The 24,328-nt window shown below is 40.1% G+C and overlaps 1 protein-coding gene and 1 pseudogene across 15 annotated transcripts in view; both read right to left on the bottom strand.

Annotated features, from left to right (window-relative positions):
- Window positions 1-24,328, bottom strand: part of SNCAIP (synuclein alpha interacting protein) — a 150,184-nt gene that overhangs the window by 73,394 nt on the left and 52,462 nt on the right. For 13 of the 15 annotated variants that reach the window (XM_055298943.1, XM_055298949.1, XM_055298942.2 and 10 more), the window contains one exon: window positions 426-528. In XM_055298943.1, coding sequence (XP_055154918.1) covers window positions 426-482 — 57 coding nt within the window. In that variant the 5' untranslated portion in view covers window positions 483-528. Of the gene's footprint in view, window positions 1-425; window positions 529-1,743; window positions 3,051-24,328 lie in introns of those variants that run through there. The other 2 variants (XM_055298945.1, XM_063612959.1) reach the window with 2 other exon arrangements.
- Window positions 11,157-24,328, bottom strand: part of LOC129492699 (uncharacterized) — a 34,889-nt pseudogene continuing 21,717 nt past the window's right edge.

Genomic DNA, 24,328 nt, shown 5'->3' with positions numbered 1-24,328 from the left:
TTTATTGTTCATCAATTAATAAATTCCAACTTGGCTATTCTTTAGTCAGTGTCCCTGTGAACTCTAGAAAATGCTGGCTGTGGAATAGCCAGCCACATAAGAGAATTTGGAATTAACTTTATGAAAGTGGCTACATTTTATAAGTATACTCAATCAATAGTTTTGACAACATTGGAACACATTAGGAATGAAAGGCTCAGTGAAGTTAAATGACTCATCTTTCAAAACACACACTTAGGGAAGATTCACTTCTTGGTCTAAGAGATCCCCCCAAACCACACCGAGTCTGCCACACAGGATTTCTGCTGTGAATTTCTAAATATAGTCAGAAAAGTTGAGGATATATAGACTATAATGGAGAAAGTAGGCTATGAAGTTGAAGGCAGATTATCTTGAAAGCATTTCTTATATACAGTAGTACTTACGGATATGTCATCACTAAAGTCAATTTCATCCAAATCAAGGTATTCAGGGGCTTCCATTATTCTTCCTTGCACATTTTGAGTACGGTCAAATACTTATAAATTCCTGAACAAGACAGAAGCAGAAAAGACAGGCAAAAAAATTAGCTGTTTTACAACCAAAAATAATGTCTATATTTAAACAAATAAGATGAGAAGGGTTATTGGGTGCTAGTGTTGCCTTGGAGCACATTTCCTCCCTTCAACTGTCCGCAGCCTGGCTTTCTAGAAGCAGCAAACACAGCGTATCCATGGTCCCCAGTGTGGCTCCCCAGTGGGCACTCAAAGTCCTTTGCTTTATTTGATAGGTGCCTGTTTGTCTTTGCCAGAGCAGTAACTTGTGTCAGAATCTCCCCCTAGAATCAATATTAGAATTCACACTGACTCTTACCACAGCCACGGTAAAAGGCAGGGCTTTGGGAAATGGGGAGCCAGCCTGGAAATCTTAGGAAAGCCATTTTCAAATGTTTCCTGTGGGCATATCCTTGGATGTTGTACATGGAGCAATGAATACTGCATCTCCACAGGAATAACACAAGACAGAGACCACTAACCAAGAGTAATGGATAGTTTAGAATTTGTAGCACAACCTCCAGTTCACCCCTCAAAAAGGAAGAAAGAAAGAGGATCTAAGTGCAGATTTAAACCTCAGAGTTATTGCACTGCCCTCTGCCTCAAACAGCTTTGCCTGACTGTGCCATAGTGACCTGATGCAGGCCCCAGAACGTCTTCAGTCAGCTCTTGCCTCAGGGCCACCTGGGGCAATCCTTTATATCTGTCACAGTAAGACACATCACCTCCCACTTCATTTTCCAATCACTTATCATCATCCCCATCAGCGGTGGCAGAGGCACCTACAGATGTCAAGAGCAGAAATATAGATCTCCTGACGGCGCCTTGGTGTGCAGTTATCTTCTGCAGCGCCAACTCTCAGATAGCAAAATCAGCTTCTGCTTCCTGCAACTTGTCTTTCTTATTGTAAAAGTTATCTTACGTACCCAGATTTGAGTATCTGAAATAATTCATTTTGCCCTCTTTGATTCTCTAATCAAGGTGTACCTTGCTGAACAGTAAGGAGTGCATTACTGGAAAGTGAAAATACATCTAGCCTGATGAAAATGGGCCTCCCGATACAAGATTGAAAGTGTAAAAAGACCTACTTTTTAAAAGGAAATTTGTTCTGAAGGCAATTTTTTCCTTCATGTTGAGCCATTCTTTCTTTTTTAAGCTCTACAAATGGTATAATTATGATAAACAGAAAAAAAAACTTGCCATTCCTTACCTCAAACCCATCACTTGATTTAATTTTCCTGTTTCCTCTCCTATTTTTCCCCATATGTATATACCATTTTTAAAGTCTTAATTACAATAGATACAGAGTCCATCCAAGAAAGGATTAGGATGTTACTTCCATGTTTAAATAAGATTATTCATTTAGCAAATGTTAAAAATTCTTCTGAAATCACAATAAGGCTTACAATGAAAAGAAAACCAACTTGTATTTGTAAAACATATTTAAAATCAGAAATTTTATTATTTGTAGAAATCTGAAAATAGGTTATCAAACAAATTGCTTGGTATAAAAATGTCACTTTCCTTCAATTCACAAAGATTTTCAGAGGAAAATATACATACTATGCTTGGAAATTACTCAAAACTACATTCTCTTCTACTGTGATGGATTCTGATACAATCCAGACTCTGGATACTAGCGTGTTCACTAGGAGACTTTCTTCCAATCCAATTTCTTTTCACTAAATCTGTACTCCGTGATGAACTATTGATTTACAGACTCTGTTCCCACGGCCTTGGTGAACAACACAAAGATGATGCTGGGTGTCAGGATATGGTACAAACATCAGCAAGAACATGGAAATATGGGGAGATGAAGCAGAGAAACATGCACTGGGGCTGGGGACCAAATGGATCTTTAAATAAATGAAACTATAAAATGTGGATGAACATGTCTTAATTAAGCAAATTAACAAATAACCATGCACCCCTGTTTGAGGTGCTTCAACAATATAGACAGCAATATCCAATTGAGTGTAGCCATTCCAATAGAATAGAATATAACCAGCAGATAATAACTCATGGCATCACAACAGGAATCTTTCTATTTGCACTTGCAGGATGGTAGTAAGGTTCGTGATTCTATAGGTAAGAACACAAGACTTAAAACAGGTGCAGCTCATTATAGGAAGTCTTGGGCCACTGCCCATATTTATTTCTGTGGGTTGGATGACCCCACCTTAGACTAAGTGTCCTAGGCATCTGGAGTTTGCCTCTACTTCCCAGCAGGCCTCCACATGCCATCTCCTTTAAGATGTTTCATTCTGTTTATGACCCAATTTATTTTGTCTGGTTTCAATGCTTGTCTCTTTCAGGGTGCCACTTTAAGAATATTTACATTCTCAATTATAATGTGCAGAAATCCCTGTGGTTTTCCAATCCTGACTACATTCCCCAACATTAACCGCTTCTTTACAGGTAAGAGTGAGTCTGCAGTTGTCCCAGTGGCCAATACAATGCCTCCTCTTCTCTCATCTGCCCTTCCACCAAGCCTCTGGCACTCTCAGGCACTCTTTTCTAAGGAATCAGTGACAAGATAGGAAGCAATAAGGTCAGGTTAGAGTAGCTGCTGCAAATGATTAAACATGATAAGGACACTGAGGTGAACTGTGGTCGCTTTTCTCATCCTGCTCTTCTGACACCTCCCACCCTGCACACCAATCCACTATGGAAACCAATAAGCTTTCTTTCAGACCCATGGCAAACATGCTCTAACAGAAAGCATAGCTACAGAGGGCATGCATTGGAGGCCTGTGAGCTGAATCTGGCCCACAGATGTGATTTGTTTGACCCCAGCAGTGTTAAAAAAAAAAAAAAAAATTGAATCAGTTGCCAACTTGCAGACCTTGGGTGATTTCACATAAAATTCTGGATTTCTGGCTTTGCTTTAAATACCTGAAGCTCTGGCAACAGGGGTCTGCAGTCCCCATGGCAACAACTGGCTGGAGCTAAGTCGCAGCTGCTCCTACCTGTCCATGGGGCCTGTGTTCCCCATTTTCCCGGAGCCCCTCCGAGGCTGCTCTACTCACCGACATGCCTTGGGGACATTTGAGTGTTTGACCCTTCAAAGGAATTCAGTATTAAACAATAAGTACAACCATTATCCCCAATTTTGTATTGGTGCCTCCTGCCAAAAATGTTGACTTCATTTGTATTCTAAGATTTAATTTGTATTCTAAGATCATTTTAAATTCTCATACCACAACAGCAACAAAATAAAATTTCCTACAAATAAACTATTGGCACATCACAATTTGTGCTTTCACAGAATGTCCATTTTATCTCTTAGTACTAGGAAAAGAAAACCTTTGCAAACATAATAAAATGTTATGAGGTGGGGATTATGTTTCTTTCACTTTACAACTGGAGGAAGGAAGGGTTCTTCTTGCTTTGTGTGATTGGTGTGGAGTTACATGGTGACACTTCACTGCTGTGACTCCAGGGAAAGGGAAGAAGCTGTGCCAAGTGCAAACCCAGAAAAAGTCCTGAAGCCATCCTCTGTCTGGCCCAAACCGGCAGCTGAGAGGCAAGAGAGCCAACCTACTGAGGCCAACAAGAATGGGTTTATACCTAAGCAAAATACATTTTTTACGCTTGCCAGAAAGGGCAGGCCAGCTTAAAATCCTTTATGTAGGGTCAGGGGTGGTGACTCACACCTGTAATCCCAACACTTTGGGAGGCCGAGGTGGATGGATCACGAGGTCAGGAGACCATCCTGGCTAACACAATGAAACCCCGTCTCTACTAAAAATGCAAAACATTAGCCGGGCGTGGTGGTGGGCACCTGTAGTCCCAGCTACACGGGAGGCTGAGGCAGGAGAATCACTTGAACCCGGGAGGTGGAGGTTGCAGTGAGCTGAGATCATACCATTGCATTCCAGTCTGGGTGACGGAACGAGACTCTGTCGCAAAAAACAAACAAACAAAAATCCTTTATATAGGATTTTTATTGCTATGCATCATAGGCCCCTTTTGGATCTCAGGACTTAGTCATTTGTGAATCTGAATTTCTCCCCCATGCCATCAGCCCTGACCCTACAAGCTACAATCACTTGTTCCCAGGTTTTCTAAGGCCTTCCGAGGGCTTTCTTTTGCATGTAAGCCCCTCTCCTCACAGCACACCTCTTTTAAGATCTGTCCACCATGAGTATTGTCCACGGATTGAAATCATCCCATTTCTTTTTACTGGCATTGGCAATTCTTGATTTGTTATTTATTTAGGCAGGTATGTTATGTGTTTTAATTTTTTTTTTTTTTTTTTGAAGTGGGGAGAGATGAGATGCCAGGGAGGGTGAGTACAGAAAGGTAAAGGAAACATTTTTCAATGGTTTAGCTCTCCCAATTTGGGTAGGAAAATTGATACAGAGGGAAAGAATAAACAGATTAGAATGTGGGGACACAGGGCTGGGCTGCTGGGAACTATATGCTGTGCAGAAGCTGCTAATGACAGCTTGGCTCCCTGCTTTGGATGTGCCCACAGCACTGGGAGAAACCTTACTCAAACTCCAAACTGATGCCCAGCTTTCAGAACAAAACAAACAGCATCAACTATACTCAATGTTTGTAGGACTCTTCCTACTCTCACAGAGTTTTGATAAACTGCCAAGAACAGAAGTCCCTCCAGTGCCTATTAAAGTGTGTGTGAGGGGCTTATGCCCCTAATGGGTCTATCAACACCATGTCACCTTCTCATGAGTGACCTCAGTGATGGCTCAACTGCTACGTTCCATGGAAGTTTCCTTTTGGGAGAGAGCTCAAAATAACTGAGAACCACATTGCATAATAAAAAAATAGACAAGCAATTTAAAAAATAGCCTCCTTGTATTATGATATTCAGGTGATATTTTTAATTTTTTTCTTGTGACTGGAAAACTGACTTTGAAAATAATTCCAAATGAAGACTTCCAAAAATCTGTTGCATAATGGCAGCATCACTGGAAAAAGCTTATACTGGCCAACAAAATTTCCTTGAGAAACCACACTCATTTTAGTGTATGCATTCTGGTGTGCTTGGCTCATAAAAGGCACATTGATTTGTGACTACAGTCACATATCACATAAATTGCTCTACTGAAAAATTTTTAAAAATGTATTGCCTCACTCCATTTTACAAGGAGTCAGCTTGGACTCATTCTGAAGGCTCATGTTACACAGACTTCTCCTTTTCTGCCAAAGTCGCTATTGCTCCATTTACCAGTATACTATGAGGCCTGGTAATCAAAAGTAAGTTGGATTTGTCAAAATAAATGAGCAGAGTACATTCGGTGATGAGGTAACTTCAATGGATTTGCATTACAACTTATTTATTTACCCTTCAATATACCAGCACTTGGGAAAACACAGCCGCTCCCTGCACCCCTACACACACACACACACACATACACACCCACACACACACACACGCACACGCATGCCTGCCAAATTTGTACTGGGAAAAATTTTCAATTTGAAAGCCTGGACATCAACATTGGGCTTACTTTCTTCAATATAAAAACTTAAAATGATCACAAAATAAGTACTAGAAGGTCTGGGTAGAAATGTTGTCCCCAGTTGGCTCAGTAGCTTGGCTGGCAAGGAAGCAACTCATTCCAAATGTTGGATTTGGTTTCTTTCACTCTTTGATTCAACAGTGGCCAGAAGCATGGCAGTCAGTAAATGCCTCATCTTGAAGCAGAAAAATGATAGAGGCAAGAAATTTCTACTGGAAAGAGGCAACTGAAGGAGAGCCAAGAAGTACACATGAGGAACAAAGAAAAAGCACAAGCCCTGTGGACTTTATCCACTTCTTCATTTATGGAATATTCTGGATGCATGTGGTGGATAAGACCTACACTAGTCTCCACACCAGGATGGAGTATATGGTACCAGGGGAGACAAACAAGAAGGCATGCTATTACAATATCATGTGGTGCTCGCCAAGACAAATAAATACACAGCAGGCTGAGGCACCCAATCTAGACCCTGGAGATAAGGGAAGTCAGCCTGGCAAAGCTGAAAGAGGAAGGATGGAGGTGTGAATGGGGAGGGAGTGGTTGGGGCAGGAGGAAGTGTTCCAGTTGTCTGTGCTTTCAGTATGGGAACAGGCCTGGAAGTGAGAATTCTGGAACAGAATGTCCAGAAAGATGCATAACATTGATTTAGCATTGATTGCTGTATTTTTGCTTCTACAAAGGGGTCTGTAAGGGGGATGGTGAGGGTGGGGTGATAAATAGGGATTGTCAGGCGAGTATTTCCAAAGCCAGAGTGAACACAGAGCACATCTTGGAATATCAAATTTCTGGCATGTTTGTAAAAATACAAGTGAAGGTTTGATATCAAAGAAGGGACTTCAATGTAATATATTGAGCCCGCTCCAGCTCCTAGAGGAGAGCCTGCATTTCTTCCTTGCTGTCCTGAAGGAAACACCCACAGAAAAATTTGTGAAGAAAACTCTCTATCAAGATTTAGGACTGGGTGCTATTACATATACTTGCTCACTTAGTCTCACACAGATGTTGGGGGACAAATGTCTTTAAAATTTCTTTTGTGGAGATAAGGAAACCAAGGCTCAGGGAGGTTCTGTAATTGCCTCAAATTCACGCAACCAGGGCTTCTGATTTTAAGTCCAGTATTTTTCTCTCCTACTTCAACTTGCCAAAATGACAAGGTAAAGCAACACTGCCTCTGTGTCAAACATTTTATTTTTAATAATCATCTTCAACATTGTTTAGCTCAATTTATTTACTGCAACCTGTGAGGGAGGCAGAAGGTATGCACCATAATTTGTAATTTGCAATCCTATCTTTCATATTTTACAGATGGCAAACCTCAGGAATATCCCATCCAAGGTTATGCACTACTAAGTAGAGGCAAAGCCAGATAACACAAATCATTTCCTGCTAACCAGTCTAGTGCTCTTCTGACTTGCCCTGGACTGCTCTGAATCATGGGTATGTCTTTGAACCATCTAGGTCAGAATTCTAGACATCCCTAGCCCTAAATTGTATTGTTTGGATGTTCATGAACCTAACTCCAAATGAATTACCCTTCTTTCCCGGAGAGATTAAACAGAAATGGTAGACATCATCATCATCATCATCATTAACAAAACGTATATAGACTTTGTGTCTCTAACATACCTTACCCACAGGTATCCCTGAACTAGTCTATAAGACAACATATTCCATAGCCAGTTGGTTTAAGCCTTCAACTTCATCTTCAAAGAAAATTGGATTATGACCATCCATTTTAATGTCTTATTAAAAAGGCAAGGAAGATGGCACTGTTTTAGAAAACTTGATTCTAGAGTTCAGGATTTCTCTGCAAAATCCCTGTAAGGATTGGTCTTTTTGTAGTTTTTCCCCTTAATTTATACATTAAAATCTTGCAAGTGATTTGGAGGTCATTTCATGGTTTCTGAAATCCAAATATTGAGAACAAACTAACATATACCTCAACCTGAGAGCTTGGAGAGACTAGTTTTTAAGCCTAGGGCAGATATACATATTTTATGTACCTTTAAATCTGATCTCTCTTTCTCTCTCTCTCTCTCTCCTCTCTCTCTCTCTTTCTCTCTCTGTCTCCCTCCCACCCCTCTCTTGTGTGTGTGATTTCAAATGAGTTGAACATTTAAAATTCTTTTTGGAAGAAGGAAAGAATCCATGCTCACAGGAGCTGTGCAGGAGAAGAGAAAAGAATGTATAATATAAAAAAATACATGCAAACACAAATGCATACACATACACAAAGAAAAAATTCATTGTATTCAGTTCTGAGTGTCACTTCTTTAAAAAGCCACAGGTTATCTGAAATATACCAAGACAGAGTAAGGAAGCCAAGAAAACCAGTGGTTGAGAAACTGTCTTACGCAATACAGCTAAGGAAATTTCTAATTTGGTGAAGAGAAAAAAGCTTTCCTCTCTAAGAATCTAAAGATCCCGCAGGTAAAAGGAGGATTTAACTTCAAGGGTAAATCTGGGAGGAAATATCAGCGATGTCAGTCTCAGTAAAGACTTTGTAAGTACAGTATTTCAAATGGGTTTTAATGGAATGGGCTGCTTTGTGAAATCACACCCACCTCAGCAAGAAATTGTTCAAATAGAAGTCTTCTGAGAGAAGAAGATCAGAATCCCGCATTGTGAAGGAAGAATAGACGGCCTCCCAGCTCAAAAGATTTTGTGTAGTCTCAGATGGCATTGACAAACACCCGTGAAACTAAACCAATTCCTCAGGACAGTCCTGACCAATTTTACACCTCTTCAGAGTGCTTCCATGACCATCTCTGTTGAATTTCCCTATTCTCTTTCATCTGTGCTCATAATCCCACCAGGAACTTGAGTGAAATTGGAGGTTAAGGGAGAGAAAAGAGGGAGCAAGTGAGTTAAAATCAAATTAATTTTTAAAAGAGAACTGGAATACTGTTCATTCACTGAACATATGATTTGTTCCCTGTTGTAAATGAAAACTTATCAATTCCACAAGGACAAAACTATAACCTAATGAGGTCCAAATAAGAAGAAAATATCTAGAAAGAAAAAGAAAACATTTCAAGCACTGGGAAGTTGAGCATGGGCTTAAGCCAAACAACCGTGTCTTGCACTGGCTTCTGGAAGGGAACTATGGAATAATTTGGGAACTGGAGCCCTTACTCAGTTATGTACAAGAAACTATCCAAATCCAACTTCCAAATTTTTGGCACACCTGAAATGGTTATGCTTTATTTTTGATTTTGCAAAGATTACTCAATTTCTACAGTGGATGTGTTTGGAAATTATTATTGAGTATGTATGGAACCCAGATCACAATCCTGATTGCCATTTTAGAGAGAAGCAGACACAACAGCAGCATGCATGGGATCACTGAAGACTACATCTTCAGTCAGTTATCTTGGCTTCATTCTGATTGTTCATGAGGATTAAACTTTGGAGCAATCATAGACGAGTTATTCTCAAACTTTAGAGTACATGAGAGTCACTCAGATGGCTTATTAAAACAGACTGCTGGGTCCAAATCCCAGACTTTCTGATTCAGTAGGTCAAGGTGGTGCTCAATAATTTGCATTTGTAATAAGTTCCCACGTGATGCTGATTCTGCTGGTCCCAGAATCACATTTTAGAACCACTACCTAAGCTAATGGCTATCCTCAACTTTGGCTACATCTGCACTTAATTAAAAGATGGTGACCTCTTCCCCACATGCCACATCTATCCAGATGTTAACTTCATTATACAGGATTCATGCCTAGTGCCCTTTTGATTAAGCTGCCTCAGTGGACTCAACTAAGCATTTCCCATGAAGACCACCCAGCAATCTCAGAGGGTCTTAGGTCTTTTTATTTTTATTATTATTTTTTCAATTTGTTGTGCTATACAAGAGATAGACATTGACACACACGACTTTACACAATTTGGGCCTTGGCTACTTTAAAATTTCCTTTCTCTATAGCACTTCATGGCTACAAAGATGTTCTTAGTGTCTTCCGTTAATGAGGTCCAGTTTTATAATTTTCAATGCAGCCTTTTTAGAACCAGGGTCTCAATTTGGGGATATCTATTCACTAGAACGACAGTATAATAAATCCCAGGTCTATTAACACAGAAGAAAAATGAAAAAAAAAAAAGCAAAAATCTACTAAGAATTTGCTTAAAAATCAATGCTTACATAAATGTATGTGAAGACATTGAAAATAATTACTCACTGTATAGGAAGCAGTCCAAAGAGCTAACCCAGCTAACTGAGAAAAAGAAAAACCCAGCCATATATTTTTAATTAGAATTATAATGTGCTTAGTTTTATTGAATTCAAATCCAGAGATCAAATTATTATGAGGGTTTTATAAATCCTTCCAATTTGTAAATGTACCAATTTGATAACAAAAAGGAGATAAATTACCTATAAAATAATATCCTTTTTTCTGAAGAAAAGAGTATAGTTTAAAATATATTTAGATGATTAAGCAAGGATAGTGAGTTAAATGTCTGAACAATCAAATATTTGCACATCTGTACATACACATAGAGTATGACTTAGCAAGTACTAATTCTTTAATCCAATGCTTTCATTTGGCCCTAATTTACTAAAGACACTTAGGGTAGAGATGATGAACAAAATCTGCTTCCACCATAGATGAGGTACTATTAGTAAAAGTGCGAAAACTGAACACTGGACACCTACCTAATATACTGAACACTGCACACCTACCTAATATACTTCTAATATGTGTGGAAGCATTTCAAAAACAACGTAAGATTATTTATGTGTACCTTTAAAATTCAGCTAGGAAGTATTATCTTCAGTTTCATCAGTATGTTGTTTTTTAAACACAGTATCTTGCACAGAGTAAATAATATATCATTTATGTTGAGTTCATTTCCAGACTGAAAACTGTTGAGTTGCTTTATAATTTTTACATTAGAACTCTCAGTATTGTCTTAAATAACAAATGTTGTGATGACTATTTTTTAACATATAATAGCTTAATGTTCATGTATTTTCTTGCACAGTTTCCTCTGAAGTCTATTTTTGAAGAGGGGTCAGTTTTCTAGATGCCCTTTCAGAAACTGTTGATGAGCGCTATGAAAACTTTAGCTATACTCTCCAATGACAGGGTCTGTTTTCCAATAATTAAACTTGAATTCTTTGCCATTAAGCATATGGAGAAAGAATAACATTTGTAGGCTGTGGTGTGGGTTTTTCCTCTTTGGCACCACAGAAGGTCACCAACTTCATTTTGTAATTAACCAACATAAGCAAGAAAGGACTGAGAGCAGAGAAGCTTGAAAAGAGAGCTGTAAGAACAGCTGGAATAAAGCTGCATGCTGCCAAGTCTTTCAAGAAATAGACTAAGATAAAGTGAGAAATCCAAAGTGGAGTGATCAGCAACATTAATAAAATACTGAACTTGGCCCCTCTAAGGATTTCAATTTCTGAATCATCATCTCCAATCCAGATGTCACCATATGTCATCTTCCTTCTCTCTGAAAGGAGGAACGACATCCAGAAACAGACAAAGACTAAAATAGCTAAAGGAAGAATATCGATCAGAACCAAAAAAATTTTCCCATAGAAACTCTACCGGCTTGTTTCCAAAGACAACTGGGCAATCCATGTACATCCTGTTAGTAGACAAGGGATCTGTATCATTTCTTGCATTCCAGAATTCTGGTTTTCTAGTACGAATTAAAACTGGGATATATACCACCACACCAGCCACCCAAAGTACAGAAACCACCTTCAAGGAATGCTTCTGTTGGTCCAGGCTTGGATTCTCACCCAAGGAGTGGGCAATTTGGTAAAGCTTCCAGTGGTAAAGTAGTGCAAAGTGTAACATGAACCAGATGGCCAGTGAAGTTGTCAGGGCTGATGTAAAGCACAGAACTTTGCAGCCAGCTGAATACAACATGATACGAGAAGAGTAAACAATTTTCATAACATTCACTACCAAGTTTTTAATGAGGTGGACAAAAATAAGATTGAAAATTAGAAGAAAGGATGTCTGTAAATGCCCAGTGCTACATCTTCTTGTAGAATAACACAAACATGTGTTTCCCATGATGCTCATGAAGATTAGGATGGTACAAGCGATATCTCACGCACGTCTGCAGAGGGCTTCCTAGTAAATGCCGAATTGTTATCTCAAATGTCTTTTTCTCTTCTGTTTGTCACTAGGCTTTTGGAAAACTTTTGAGAGGTCTTTAGTGAGACAACCTGGATTTTTAAATAAATCCACTATGTTGACAAAATCATCAACTGATATCACCCTAACAGTTCAAAGTCTGTAACAGAATTCTGCTTGCTCCAGTGATGAGATGCTGAAAACAGAACTGCTTCCCAAAAGGATTCCATTTTGTCATCTCCAGGGACTTGACTATGATAAGAAAGTCCTAGGTATCATCACTTAATTAAAAGTTCTCAGAAATGTATTTACAGTACTGTAATATAATTTCCTATATACAGTATAATAGTTTTCAAAAACTGTAACGGAGAGAATAAAATTAAATTTATGACACAAAAGAAAAGCCAGAGGTTGAAAGTACACCACTCCACTCATGGAAGAAAGTTAAAGTAAGGGATGTCTCAATAACAATGAAGATTTCAAAATAAAAAAATGACAAATTAAAAATGAGAGTAATAATATGACAGAGATTTATACAAGTAGAATGGTTTTCTAGTTTCTCTACAATTTTGCAAAGCAGAAGTACTATTGCCTGTTCTGATGATCTTGTAGGGACGTTAGAAATACAAAAGATGGTGGAAAATACTTCTGAAGGAAGTAAGGATGGTTACAAAGAAGGAAGGAAGAAGGGAGGGAGAGGGGGAAGGGAAAGAGGAGGGAGAAAAAGAAGACATCTTTACAAACATGGGGATTATGTCCACGAGCAAATATCTAAACTATTGGTGAAGGAAACATTCAAACAATTGAGAAGTGATTAGGGAGACTTTCCTTCCTACAGCACATGAGGCTACGGAAATATTTCTCTTCTAAGTATGACTGCAGAGTACAGAACAAGAACAGAAAGATGTCATTGAAATACATTGCTCGAGTAATCTGGCATGAACTCACTTTCTGGATGAACCCAAGTATATTACAGTGATCCACTCTAGGACAAACTATTTTCCCTCTACTGCATTTGCTTGTAGGTTGTGCTGTTGTCAATCATCCTGTCCTGTACTATTGAAACACAAGCTTGAGCCTGGCCCAGTGGTGTAATGGACTGGCAACAACTTGAACAGCTGTGCACATCTCTTCCAAACTCTGTGTTGGTGACTTTGTGTTAAGAGTTTACAATTGGCCTGCTGGGAGTATTTACACCATGGAAATTGGCAAATGTTGCAAATCACAGCTTTTTTAGAGGAGAGCTGTTTTAGAAACAACATTGGCCTGACCAAAAAAATACAGATTAGAATAAGAAATTAGCTGATGTTTTATTTACATAAAGATATGATCAGTATTTGGTATTGGTCAGCCCTTTCAGGAAGGGTATGAAAAACTCCTACTGCTGCATGTTAGATAAGAGGTTTATGGCTGTGGAAGCAGATGGGAAAGCTGGGCCGCACAACCCTACTGTGGGGAGGTGGCGACTGGGGGCTGACAGTTTCTATTAACCCCCTTTCCCCTAATTGGCTACTAAGATTGTTAACTCAGAGTCCTCACACATTTTTCTTCCTTAAGAAACATCCATTTTCAGTCAAATAGAAACCCCTGTGGTTCTAATAATAAAATAACCTAATAATAATGCTGGGTATTATTTATTTAACACCAACTTGAGCCAGACACTGTGTTGGTGTTTTGCTTTACAATTTTAATCTGATTTAATCTTTAATATCACTCTCACTTCACAGATGAGGAAATAGAAGTCCAGAGAGTAAAGCAGATTGCTCAAAGCTAATAATGATGACAGGAATCAAAGCCCGGTAGGATTGATTCCAAAACCACCAGTTCTCAGTCACTGCCTTTCCACACATGTCAGATCGCAGATTTCTGTTGACTTTTCTCAGTCTCTCTCTAATGATTTATAATTGGTACACCCAACATATAACACACTGAGAAGAGTTTCTTTGAGTTTATAATATACAAGTCATGCAGGTTTTTGAATGGCAATTTGTCTTCTCCCTTCTCTTTCAAAGACAGTAATAAATATGGTTGTTTACACCTCTGTACCTCATAAAGACCTCCAAGCATTCTGTACACCAGCTCAAGATGACTTGCTTGAAATGGAAAAAGGCTGTTTTCAGCAGTAGTTAGCTCCTATACTGGCAGTGTGTAAGTAGAGGCACAATGACCACCTGAAGTAATTTTTTTTTTTTTTTTTTTTGAGATAAGGTCTTGCTCTGTTACCTAGGTTGGATAATAGAAATCTGACCAGAGTTGACTGCAACCTTGAACTCCTGGGCTCAAGTGATCCTCCCACTTCAGCCTCCCAAGTCACTGGGACTACAGGAGCATGTTCAGCCCATTTTTAATTTTTTTTGGAGAGACAGGGTCTCACTATGTTGCCCGGGCTGGTCTAAAACTCCTGGTCTCAAGTGATCCTCCTGCCTCAGCCTTCCAAGGCACAAGGATTATAGGCATGAGCCACCAGGCCCAGCCCCAAGCCTGAAGTAACTCTGTAGAGCAGTTTAAGAAAAACTCTAAACAGCAGGCATCATATAGCCCACCTGAGTTTGAGATTCAATTTTGGCATGATAAATTGAGAAATTGTCTAAGTGATGCTATTTCTCAAATTTACACAAATAGTAACAATTTATAGCAAATAATACTGACTTTCTACATGCGTGATATGAGGACTAATTGGAAAAACAGGGCCGGGTGCAGTGGCTCACGCTTGTAATCCCAGCACTTTGGGAGGCCGAGGCGGGCGGATCACGAGGTCAGGAGATCGAGACCACGGTGAAACCCCGTCTCTACTAAAAATACAAAAAATTAGCCGGGTGTGGTGGTGGGCGCCTGTAGTCCCAGCTACTCGGAGAGGCTGAGGCAGGAGAATGGCGTGAACCCGGGAGGTGGAGCTTGCAGTGAGCCGAGATTGCGCCACTGCACTCCAGCCTGGGTGACACAGCGAGACTCCGTCTCAAAAAAAAAAAAAGAAAAAAAAAAAAGAGAAAAACATATTTTGCAAAACCAAAAAAAGCTTATATGAAACTTTGCAAACAATTAGCCAACATGTCATATGTTCCTTTGCATTAGGATAAAAAGGACGAAAAATATGTGCCATTTTTTCCTTCAGGTTTATATCTAGACTAGAGAAACGGCCCACATTAAAATGTGAGGGGAACAAAGTTAATTTTTGTGAATATTTGCTTGACTGATGAATAATACTTTCTGTTGATAACTGTGAAACAGAAGGATTAAGAGGTACCTTCATAAGACTGCACTTAATTAGCTGTTTATTAAGAAGCAGTTGTCTGCTCAGCATGGCCTGGATTCTAAGGATGGTACACAGGGTGCCATTGTCCCATCCTTCCAGAGGCATATGATTTGTCAGTAAGAATACACTAAAGTACAATACATGTCATATATGTTACATTATATTGCATACATACATGTACAAGAAATATGAAATATATTTATATTTTAATAATTATTGGCCAGGCGCGGTGGCTCACGCTTGTAATCCCAGTACTTTGGGAGGCCGAGGCGGGCGGATCACGAGGTCAGGAGATCGAGACCACAGTGAAACCCTGTCTCTACTAAAAAAATAGAAAAAATTAGCCGGGCGTCGTGGTGGGCGCCTGTAGTCCCAGCTACTCGGAGAGGCTGAGGCAGGAGAATGGTGTGAACCCGGGAGGCGGAGCTTGCAGTGAGCCGAGACTGCGCCACTGCACTCCAGCCTGGGTGACAGAGCGAGACTCTGTCTCCAAAAAAAAAAAAATTATTAATAATATCAACAAATTAATATCAATAAAAAGAATAATCCAATGTAATAAACTGCACGGCTATGAGTACAAGAGCAAAATGTTCAGAGACGTGTGGGATCCATGTGAGCATGGAGTTTTTTTGTTGATATATAATAGATGTATATATTTTGGAAACGTAATATTTTGATACCTGTGTACAATGTGTAATGATCAAATTGGGGTAACTGGGATATCCATCAACTCAAACATTTAATTTTTCTTAGTGTTGGGAACAATTTTTCTCTTCTAGCTATTTTGAAATATACCATTCTATTTTTAATCTCCAGTTCACAGAAAAGGAAAGTGACGCTTGGAAAAGTGAAACCACTTGCTCTAAGTGGCAGGAAGAGATGGCATTGAACCCCAGGGCTCTTGCATTCAATAGCTCTTTTGGAAAGAGAAAAGGAAAAGTGCAGCTGACTGAACTGTGAAGCAAAGGAGCTAAGAAGCCTGGATGCCAACCCCAAGGGTCCTGAAGAGTCCCCCTGAGGAGCTCCTTACAGGAGAAAGCCCATTTCTCAGAGGCACATACATGGTCCAGAGCCAAGAAGGTCCAGAAAGCAAGACTGCATCCTTCGCCAAGGAAGGTGACTGTGATGTGGACACTTCAAGGAGGAACAAAAAAAAAATCTTCCTTTGAAAACCCAATATTGGCTCTGCCAATTCAACTTCACCGAGGTCCTTTGAGAACGGAGTTCAAAGGTTCTCTACAGCTTCCATTTACTTTGGCATAAGATTTAACAGAAAAAGAATTAAGGGAGAATTTATATGGGCCAGGCTGTTTTCCAAATCTCAAACTGCTAAAAGTTATTTAGAATTTGCTTTAACTCGCAAATCATATGTAAAGCGGTTCAGATGTAAATGCTTTCCGTGTGGCCTAAGGCAATCTAGGTTTCCTCAAATGCACATGTGCCATTCGAATATTAAAGATTTTGATTGGAAATCTCAAAGTACATTGGGTTCCTCTTGATTAGAGACTGCTGTTACTTTATGCGACATTGGGTCAGAGGAGAAGAAATAAAACACACTGCCTTCATTTGGGCATTATATTCTCACAGTAGCTCTAAGATAAACAAACTTCGCAGGCTGAGAGAAGGTCATTTGCTCCTTTAAATTGAGTATGTAATATAAATAAATGTCTTCTAAGAAAGGATGGCTGAAACTTGATTCTGAGTCTGAACCTATACAAGGGCACTAATTTATTTTAATGAAGATCAGTGTGGAGCATCTGTGGGAGTGCTTGCCTTCTTGAGATCAGAGCTGGTCTGACCAAAACCGATCCTTCACTGACTCAGAAAAATGCCGCTTGAAACTGATTAGTTCACTGGCCAGAAGCAAACTGATATGTGCATTTTTATATAGGACAAAATGGAAGGAATTACCAAATCTCTTACTGTGTAATCAATGGCTGCCTACAGCTATTTTCAATTCTCTCTGAGGCAGTGATTTTGTGACCAGCCAGGGTAGTACTAAAAACCCCTAACCCCAAATTAAAAGTGAATAGAGAGAAACTTCAGGCTGGCTGGGGCCAGAGCAATTAAATGGTAATTGCTTTTTAGATATACTAATGTTGCTAATTATATTACTGTGCTAACTGCTGAGAAATGTGGATAAGAGCTCCAGGCCACTCTGATGGGAGAAGGGAGCTAAGATTTATCAAGCCTGGCGCTAAGCTGGATCCTTCAAATAAGTTATCTCCTGAAATCCTTATAATGACTCTGCAAGGTATCATTAGGTTCACTAAGGCTGAGTCACTTGCTCAGTTAGTTCCAGCTGGTACATGACAAAGTGAGGAGTCTCACCAGGTTTGGGTGGCATGGGCTTGAGTAGAAATGGGGAGAAACGTGTGATTTCTGGATATACGAGGTTCAAAAACTGGAAATCTGGTAGCAGAGAAGGATGACAGAATTTGAAAATGAGGCCATGACGAAAAGTTCTGCAAGTACGAGGGCTCAGGAGGCACCTTTTCTTGTGTGTGGAAAGGAAGAGCCCCAGAATATAGAGGCTGGGAGGGGAGGAGCTGCCATCATAAGAAAACTGACTCTATGGTACTCAGCGAAACCACTTACTACCTGGAGCACTAGGGTATCCAAAGGAGGGGCCCCCAGACTGTCTGAGGCTGAAAGGCCTAGGGAACCAGGAAGTAAAGTGAAGGGGACAGTGCCTACATACTTGCCACTCTCTAGGCCAATCTATCAGAATGACAAAGTCTGTTAACTGCAATGGCAAAGTCTGTTAAAGATGGCCCTACGACTCCAAAGTCAGAAGACTTGGGTTAAATCATGTATGAATTATGAAAGGTTTGGCAAGTCCTATTTGCTGTGTCTCAGGTTCCTAATGAGTTTCTCAGACACCACAAAATATACATAGACCTATGTGTGTATGTATACACTTATATTTATATACGTGTTTGTGTGTATATATATATAGTTTATGCACACACAGCTATGAGACAATCATGGGATTCAAATGAAACACTGCGCCCAGTTTGAAGGATGCAGAGTGCTATACAACTGCTAGTTTTTGCTACTATTTATCTCCTAAAATCACACACACAGTAATACAGGCGCTTTCTGCTTGAAACGGGAAAGTGCTACCTGGGTTCTTTGCCAAGATTGGAATTCTAAATGTACTCTCTTTGCAGCATAAGTGCAGTTCCTTGGCAAACAGTTGTGGGAAATTCCCCCAAGTGTCTCCAGGCCTGACTCCAGCCCTGAGCCCCTTAGTCTCTATCTCTACTCTATCCTCTAAAGAAACTCATCTCTGGTTTTTGGAACCTGACCATATACATCCTCAAGTCTCACCAATCCTGCAAATGAAACCCATCCCAACTTTGGATTTCATCCCATCTTTTCTCTCGTCTTATCCAAACTCTCAAAAGACACATCTACATTTACCATTGCTACTTTCTTGTCTTCCTTTTACTTCCTAACCCAGCACAATTTAGTTTCTACTACTTTTTCCTCTGAAAATGATCTAGAACAAGATCATCTTCTACCACTAAATCCAATCACACCCGGACCTGTCTGATACTCTCTTTTCCTTTTAAGGCTTTACATTTGTTGCTCCCTATGGTCAAGTGTTGGTGCACTTCTCTTCTCACTCACCCACTAATACCTATGTGTACAGATTCCATCTGCTCCTGGATATCTCTGCTTGATGTCCCTTAGGCTCCCAACTCAAACTTAACCTTACTTGACAATACCATCATCCTCAGCTGAGGTGAGAGACTTGGGTACCACCCCTGGATCCTCCCTCTCCCTCACCTGTACATCCAGTCATCCTGTCAATAACATTGTTATGTTTTCAATCCTTCCTACCATTTTCTTACTGCTGCTTCTCATTGTTTCTTGCTTGAATGAATTTGAGAAGCACAAGACAAAGGCAAATAAATTAGATTTTTGCTTCTACAAAATCATTCTAGGAGTCTACACAAGTGTCAAAGTGACCTAAAATACAAATATGGGCTTGCCACTTCCCTGTTGAAAACCTTTCAGAATTTTCCCACTGCCTACAGGGAAGATGGCCGCAACTCTGTTAAGTCACACGAAGACTCTCATGTTGGGTGCCTGCCTACATTCAGCTCCTATCAATCTCTGACTCATACTGGAAACTTTATGACACAGACTGAGATTCTGTGCATATCTCATGCTGTTTCTTGTCCTGGTGCTTTGGCTTATGCTGATACCTCTGTATACGTCCTCCTTCTCTCATGACCACACCAAGCCATCCAACACCCAACCTTTGGCTTTTCACTTGCCAATGAATGGTGTGAACATTTGCCTATTTACTCTCAGATATATTCTCTCAGGAAATGATATTTCCTAGGCTCCTTTGCCAACTGACTGGCTTCCAGGTAAATCTGGCCAATGGCAGACTCAATCAGAAGACTGCAGGGCTTGGAAAAGGGACTTAGTCTTTCTCTGTCTCTCTTTCTCACATACACATACATACTCGCCCTGCCACAGGCAGTGTCTTCTATGTCATCAGCTCCTGTAACTGTTCAGAAGCTGAACATCATTCCAGCTTTGCTAGTGGCCCTAAGTTGTGGGTGGTAATCGACCCTTAAGCCCTAGGGGAGCTGGTGGCTTCCCTGCTTTTGCTAGTATCAAGATTGCCTTATCTTGCTTAGTTTGTGTCTCAGCTCTTTCAGCATTGGAGTAATGAATTCACTATTATAATTTTCCTCTGTATAAAATATTTAGAATGGTTTCTGTTTCTGTTGACTTGACCCTGACTAATTCACTTGTTTACCCTTTAAACTTATTTTTCAAAAACTCAGCTTAGGGGTTACTTAGGAAGTAACTCCTAAGGAAGCTTTTAAGTTTACACCTGACTTCAAGTCTAGGTTGTCTACCTGCCTCTTCCTCTGTGAAAAATTCCCCAGCAAATGACACTCAACATACTTGCCATGACTTCCTATTATTATCTGTCCATGCATCTGCATCCCCTTTGATGAGATCCTCTGGCTTGTTCACCATAACCCACAGTGCTCAGCACAGAGTTTGGCATAAAGAAGACACTCAAGAATATTTTGAATGAATGGAAAAGTATTAATGAATAAAACCATAAGACCAAACAGAGATCTTTCTTTTTCTTTTTTTATGGAGACCGGGTCTCACTCTGCCACCCAGACTGGAGTGCAGTGGCATGATCTCGGCTCACTGCAATCTCCGCCTCACAGTCTCAAGTGATTCTCCTGCCTCAGCCTCCCAAGTAGCTGGGATTACAGGCACACGTCACCACACCCAGCTAATTTTTGTAATTTTAGCACAGACGGGGTTTCACCATGTTGGCCAGGTTGGTCTCAAACTCCTGACCTCAAATGATCCACCTGCCTCAGCCTCCCACAGTGGTGGGATTACAGGTGTGAGCCACCATGGCTGGCCAGAGGGATCTTTCTATAAGAAGCCAAGTTTGGCTTAGCCACAGAAGGTATCCCACATTTTTTGTACCAGTACTATAGAAAAAGTCTTACCCCCAAACAAATCATGGCCTAATTATTTAAAAACAAACATAAGACATACGGCATTTTGGGAAAAAGCATATATCATAAAATTGGTCAAGATTCTAAAAAAATTAATAATGTTCATGGTTCCAAAGAGTCCAGACAGGGAATTGGGGAAAGTAAAAAGAAGATGGACATTTCACAGGAGTAAATAAGCTACATGGGATTAAATAGGGGTCGGGGCATGGGGGCAACAAAGTAGGCAGGAAGCCAAGGGGAAGAGAGATCACCAATACACATGGCAGATTCTTTTGAGATTCATTTTATGTTCAAACTCTAGTCTTACCCAAATGTTTTATATATGTCTCTTTTTAACAGTTATTCTTTTCTACATTTTCTTTCACTGGAAAAAGGCACTGAACAGTATATTTTAAAAATTTAGGATTATCTCTCACAATTGTATAGGTCTACAAATGAGGAAAAAAGAGATCTAGAAGGGCCCAGTGACTTGCCTATGGTCACACAGCTTTCTAATGGCACAGGTGGGGAGAAGACAGGTCTCTTGCATTGTTCTGTCCACCACACTTTTAAAATTTATTGAAATATAAAAAAAGTAATAAAGAAAATTAAATTAATGAAAAAAAAATTTTTTACATGAAAGCAACTTGGCCTCAAATTGGCTGTTGACTGCACCTTTGTATCAAAGCACTTACTGCAAATGACTTCATTAGCATGATATTCATAAACTTTGTTTTATTTTCATTATAAGCAGGCAAAGGATGTGGTGGTACAAATAACACATATGTCTTGAGTATAATTTTTGAATATCCAGTTAAAGTCTTCCATCTATGTCAAATATCTGAACAATAAAATGTTGAAAATTGGCTGGGCATAGTGGCTCACACCTACAATCCTGTTAATGGGAAAGGAGTCTCGATCAAGACCCCAAGAGAGGGTTCTTGCATTTTGCAAAAGAAAGAATTCAGGGTGAGTCCGTAAAGTGAAAGCAAGTTTATTAAGAAAGTAAAGGAATAAAAAGAATGGCTACTCCACAGACAGCACAGCCCTAAGGGCTGCTGGTTGCCCATTTTTATGGTTATTTCTTGATTATATGCTAAACAAAGGGTGAATTATTCATGCATCCCCTTTTTAGACCATATAGGGTAACTTCCTGACATTGCCTTGGCATGCGTAAACTGTCAGAGCGCTGGTGGGAGGGTAGCAGTGAGGAAAACTAGAGGTTACTCTCATCACCATCTTGGTTTTGGTCGGTCTTGGCTGGCTTCTTTACTGCAACCTGTCGTATCTTGTGCTGACCTCCTATCTCATCCTGTGACTAAGAATGCCTTAACCTCTGGGGAATACAGCCCAGCAGGTCTCAGCCTCATTTTACTCAGCCCCTATTCAAGATGGAGTTGCTCTGGTTCAAACGCCTCTGACAATCCCAGCACTTTGGGAAGCTGAGGTGAGGATTACTTGAGGCCAGGAGTTCATGGACAGTCTGGGAAACATAGGAAGACCTCATCTTCACACACATAATATTCTTTTTTTAATTAGCCTGGTGTGGTGGAGGGCACCTGCAGTCTCAGCTACTTAGGAGGCTGAGGCAGGAGGATTGCTTGAACCCAGGAGTTTGAGGCTGCAGTGAACTATGATTGCACAACTGCACTCCAGCCTGGGTGACAAAGCAAGATGCTGTCTCTAAAAATAAATAAATAAATAGTTGACAATAAATGCTTATTTTTTCAGATGCATTAAATGTAGTGTGTTTAAGAAATTTCCCATTTTCAAACTATTAAACCAACCAAGAGGGTTTTTTTTTTTTAACTCCTTACCAGTGTCTAGCACTGTTCTAGGTGCTGTGGAAAACGGATAATTAGTTTTCCTACTTTATCCTCAATTCTTAAATCATGTTGGATCCTCAAATTAAACACACTTGTGTTTACATCTATTCTACACCTATTTTCCCTTCTCCTGGGCCTCACTTTCCCAGGTAAGGTATGGCAAGGGGAGTCAATATCAACCATCAGGGCCATGGTCTATCCCAGTTACCTTACACAAGGCCTTAGGAGAAGGAGTTCTGCCAGTTGTAGACCAAGTCCCTTCCAGGGAGCAATGCCAACTGGTAGAACAGGCAAGAAAGACAACACGGATATGTGACCACTAGAATTACTGGCACTGAATGCAACCAAGTAAGTGAGAAAAATAGAAGCAGGCCCAGTGCACTGGCTCATGCCTGTAATCTCAGCACTTTGGGAGACCGAGGCAGGTGGATCACCTGAGGTTGGGAGTTCGAAACCAGCCTGACCAACATGGAGAAACCCCATCTCTACTAAAACTACAAAATTAGCCGGGCATGGTGGCACATGCCTGTAAAAACAGCTACTTGGGAGACTGAGGCAGGAGAATCGCTTGATCCTGGGAGGTGGAAGTTGCAGTGAGTTGAGATTGCACCATTGCACTCCAGCCTGGGCACCAACAGTGAAACCCCGTCTCAAAAAAAAAAAAACCAAAAAATAGAATCTATGACACCTGGAAACTCAATCTAATGTTTTAAACATAGATTCTTTCCCTCTTGGCTATATTGTTTATCTGGGCCTTAAGCCCCTATGGAACTTTTCAAAGTCCAAGGTGAGGCTAGCTGGACCACATGTTGCTGTACTGTTTAATTCATTTGCATATGTTTGTTATCATTATCTTATCAAGAAGGGCACTGCCAAGGCCGCTGAATGTAGTTCACACTCAGTTCAGCCTCAGTTGGACCCTCTGCTTCATCCCGTCAAACTCCAACTGAGTTCTTGGCTCACTTCACTCTCGTTATCTAGTGAAGTGTAGACATTCTCCAGCTCCCTCCTCCTCCAGCTAATCTGATTCTGTACTTGGTACTAGCATTCCTATGAGTTCTCTGACTTCAAACATTCCATTTCTACTGATAAGCCTTGAATTTTCCTTGTTCTTATCCACTACAATTCTCTTCATGTCAATACTGTAGAGTTCCTCTAGATAGCTCTGGTTTAACAGAGGAAAAATGTGGTTCTCCACTGTTATTCTTTCAATTTGCTCCATTCCTGGGGTCAGAAAACACTCAGATTCCTCAATCTCCAATGTTTCCTCTATGGTAAGCCATACTGATAATCTTTCTATTTCTTTCTACCTCAACAGGCAACAGTATCCATATTCATCTCACAGTCTTATGAAATTTCTACTCCATCATCTATTGCTCATAGGCATTTAAGAGGTGGGGACTCACTGTCCTTATCTATAAAATAGGCACGCTTTTATCTGAGGGTATTGTGAAGGTTAAATAAGATAATACAGGCAAAATCCTTAGAATAGTGGCTGGAACAAAGTAAGTGCTCAACAGAGGGTTAGTTGTTATTGTTTTAATTACTATTCTCATTACAGAAAGACTACACTATTTCAGTTAATTAGAGAAGCAAAATTATTCGATGCAGGCAAGTCAGTGATGATT

Source organism: Symphalangus syndactylus, chromosome 11 (genome assembly GCF_028878055.3).
Source record: "Symphalangus syndactylus isolate Jambi chromosome 11, NHGRI_mSymSyn1-v2.1_pri, whole genome shotgun sequence".
Lineage (NCBI taxonomy): Eukaryota > Metazoa > Chordata > Mammalia > Primates > Hylobatidae > Symphalangus > Symphalangus syndactylus.
Note: the sequence above shows the minus strand (reverse complement) of the source record. Positions and strands in the feature narration are given on the sequence as shown.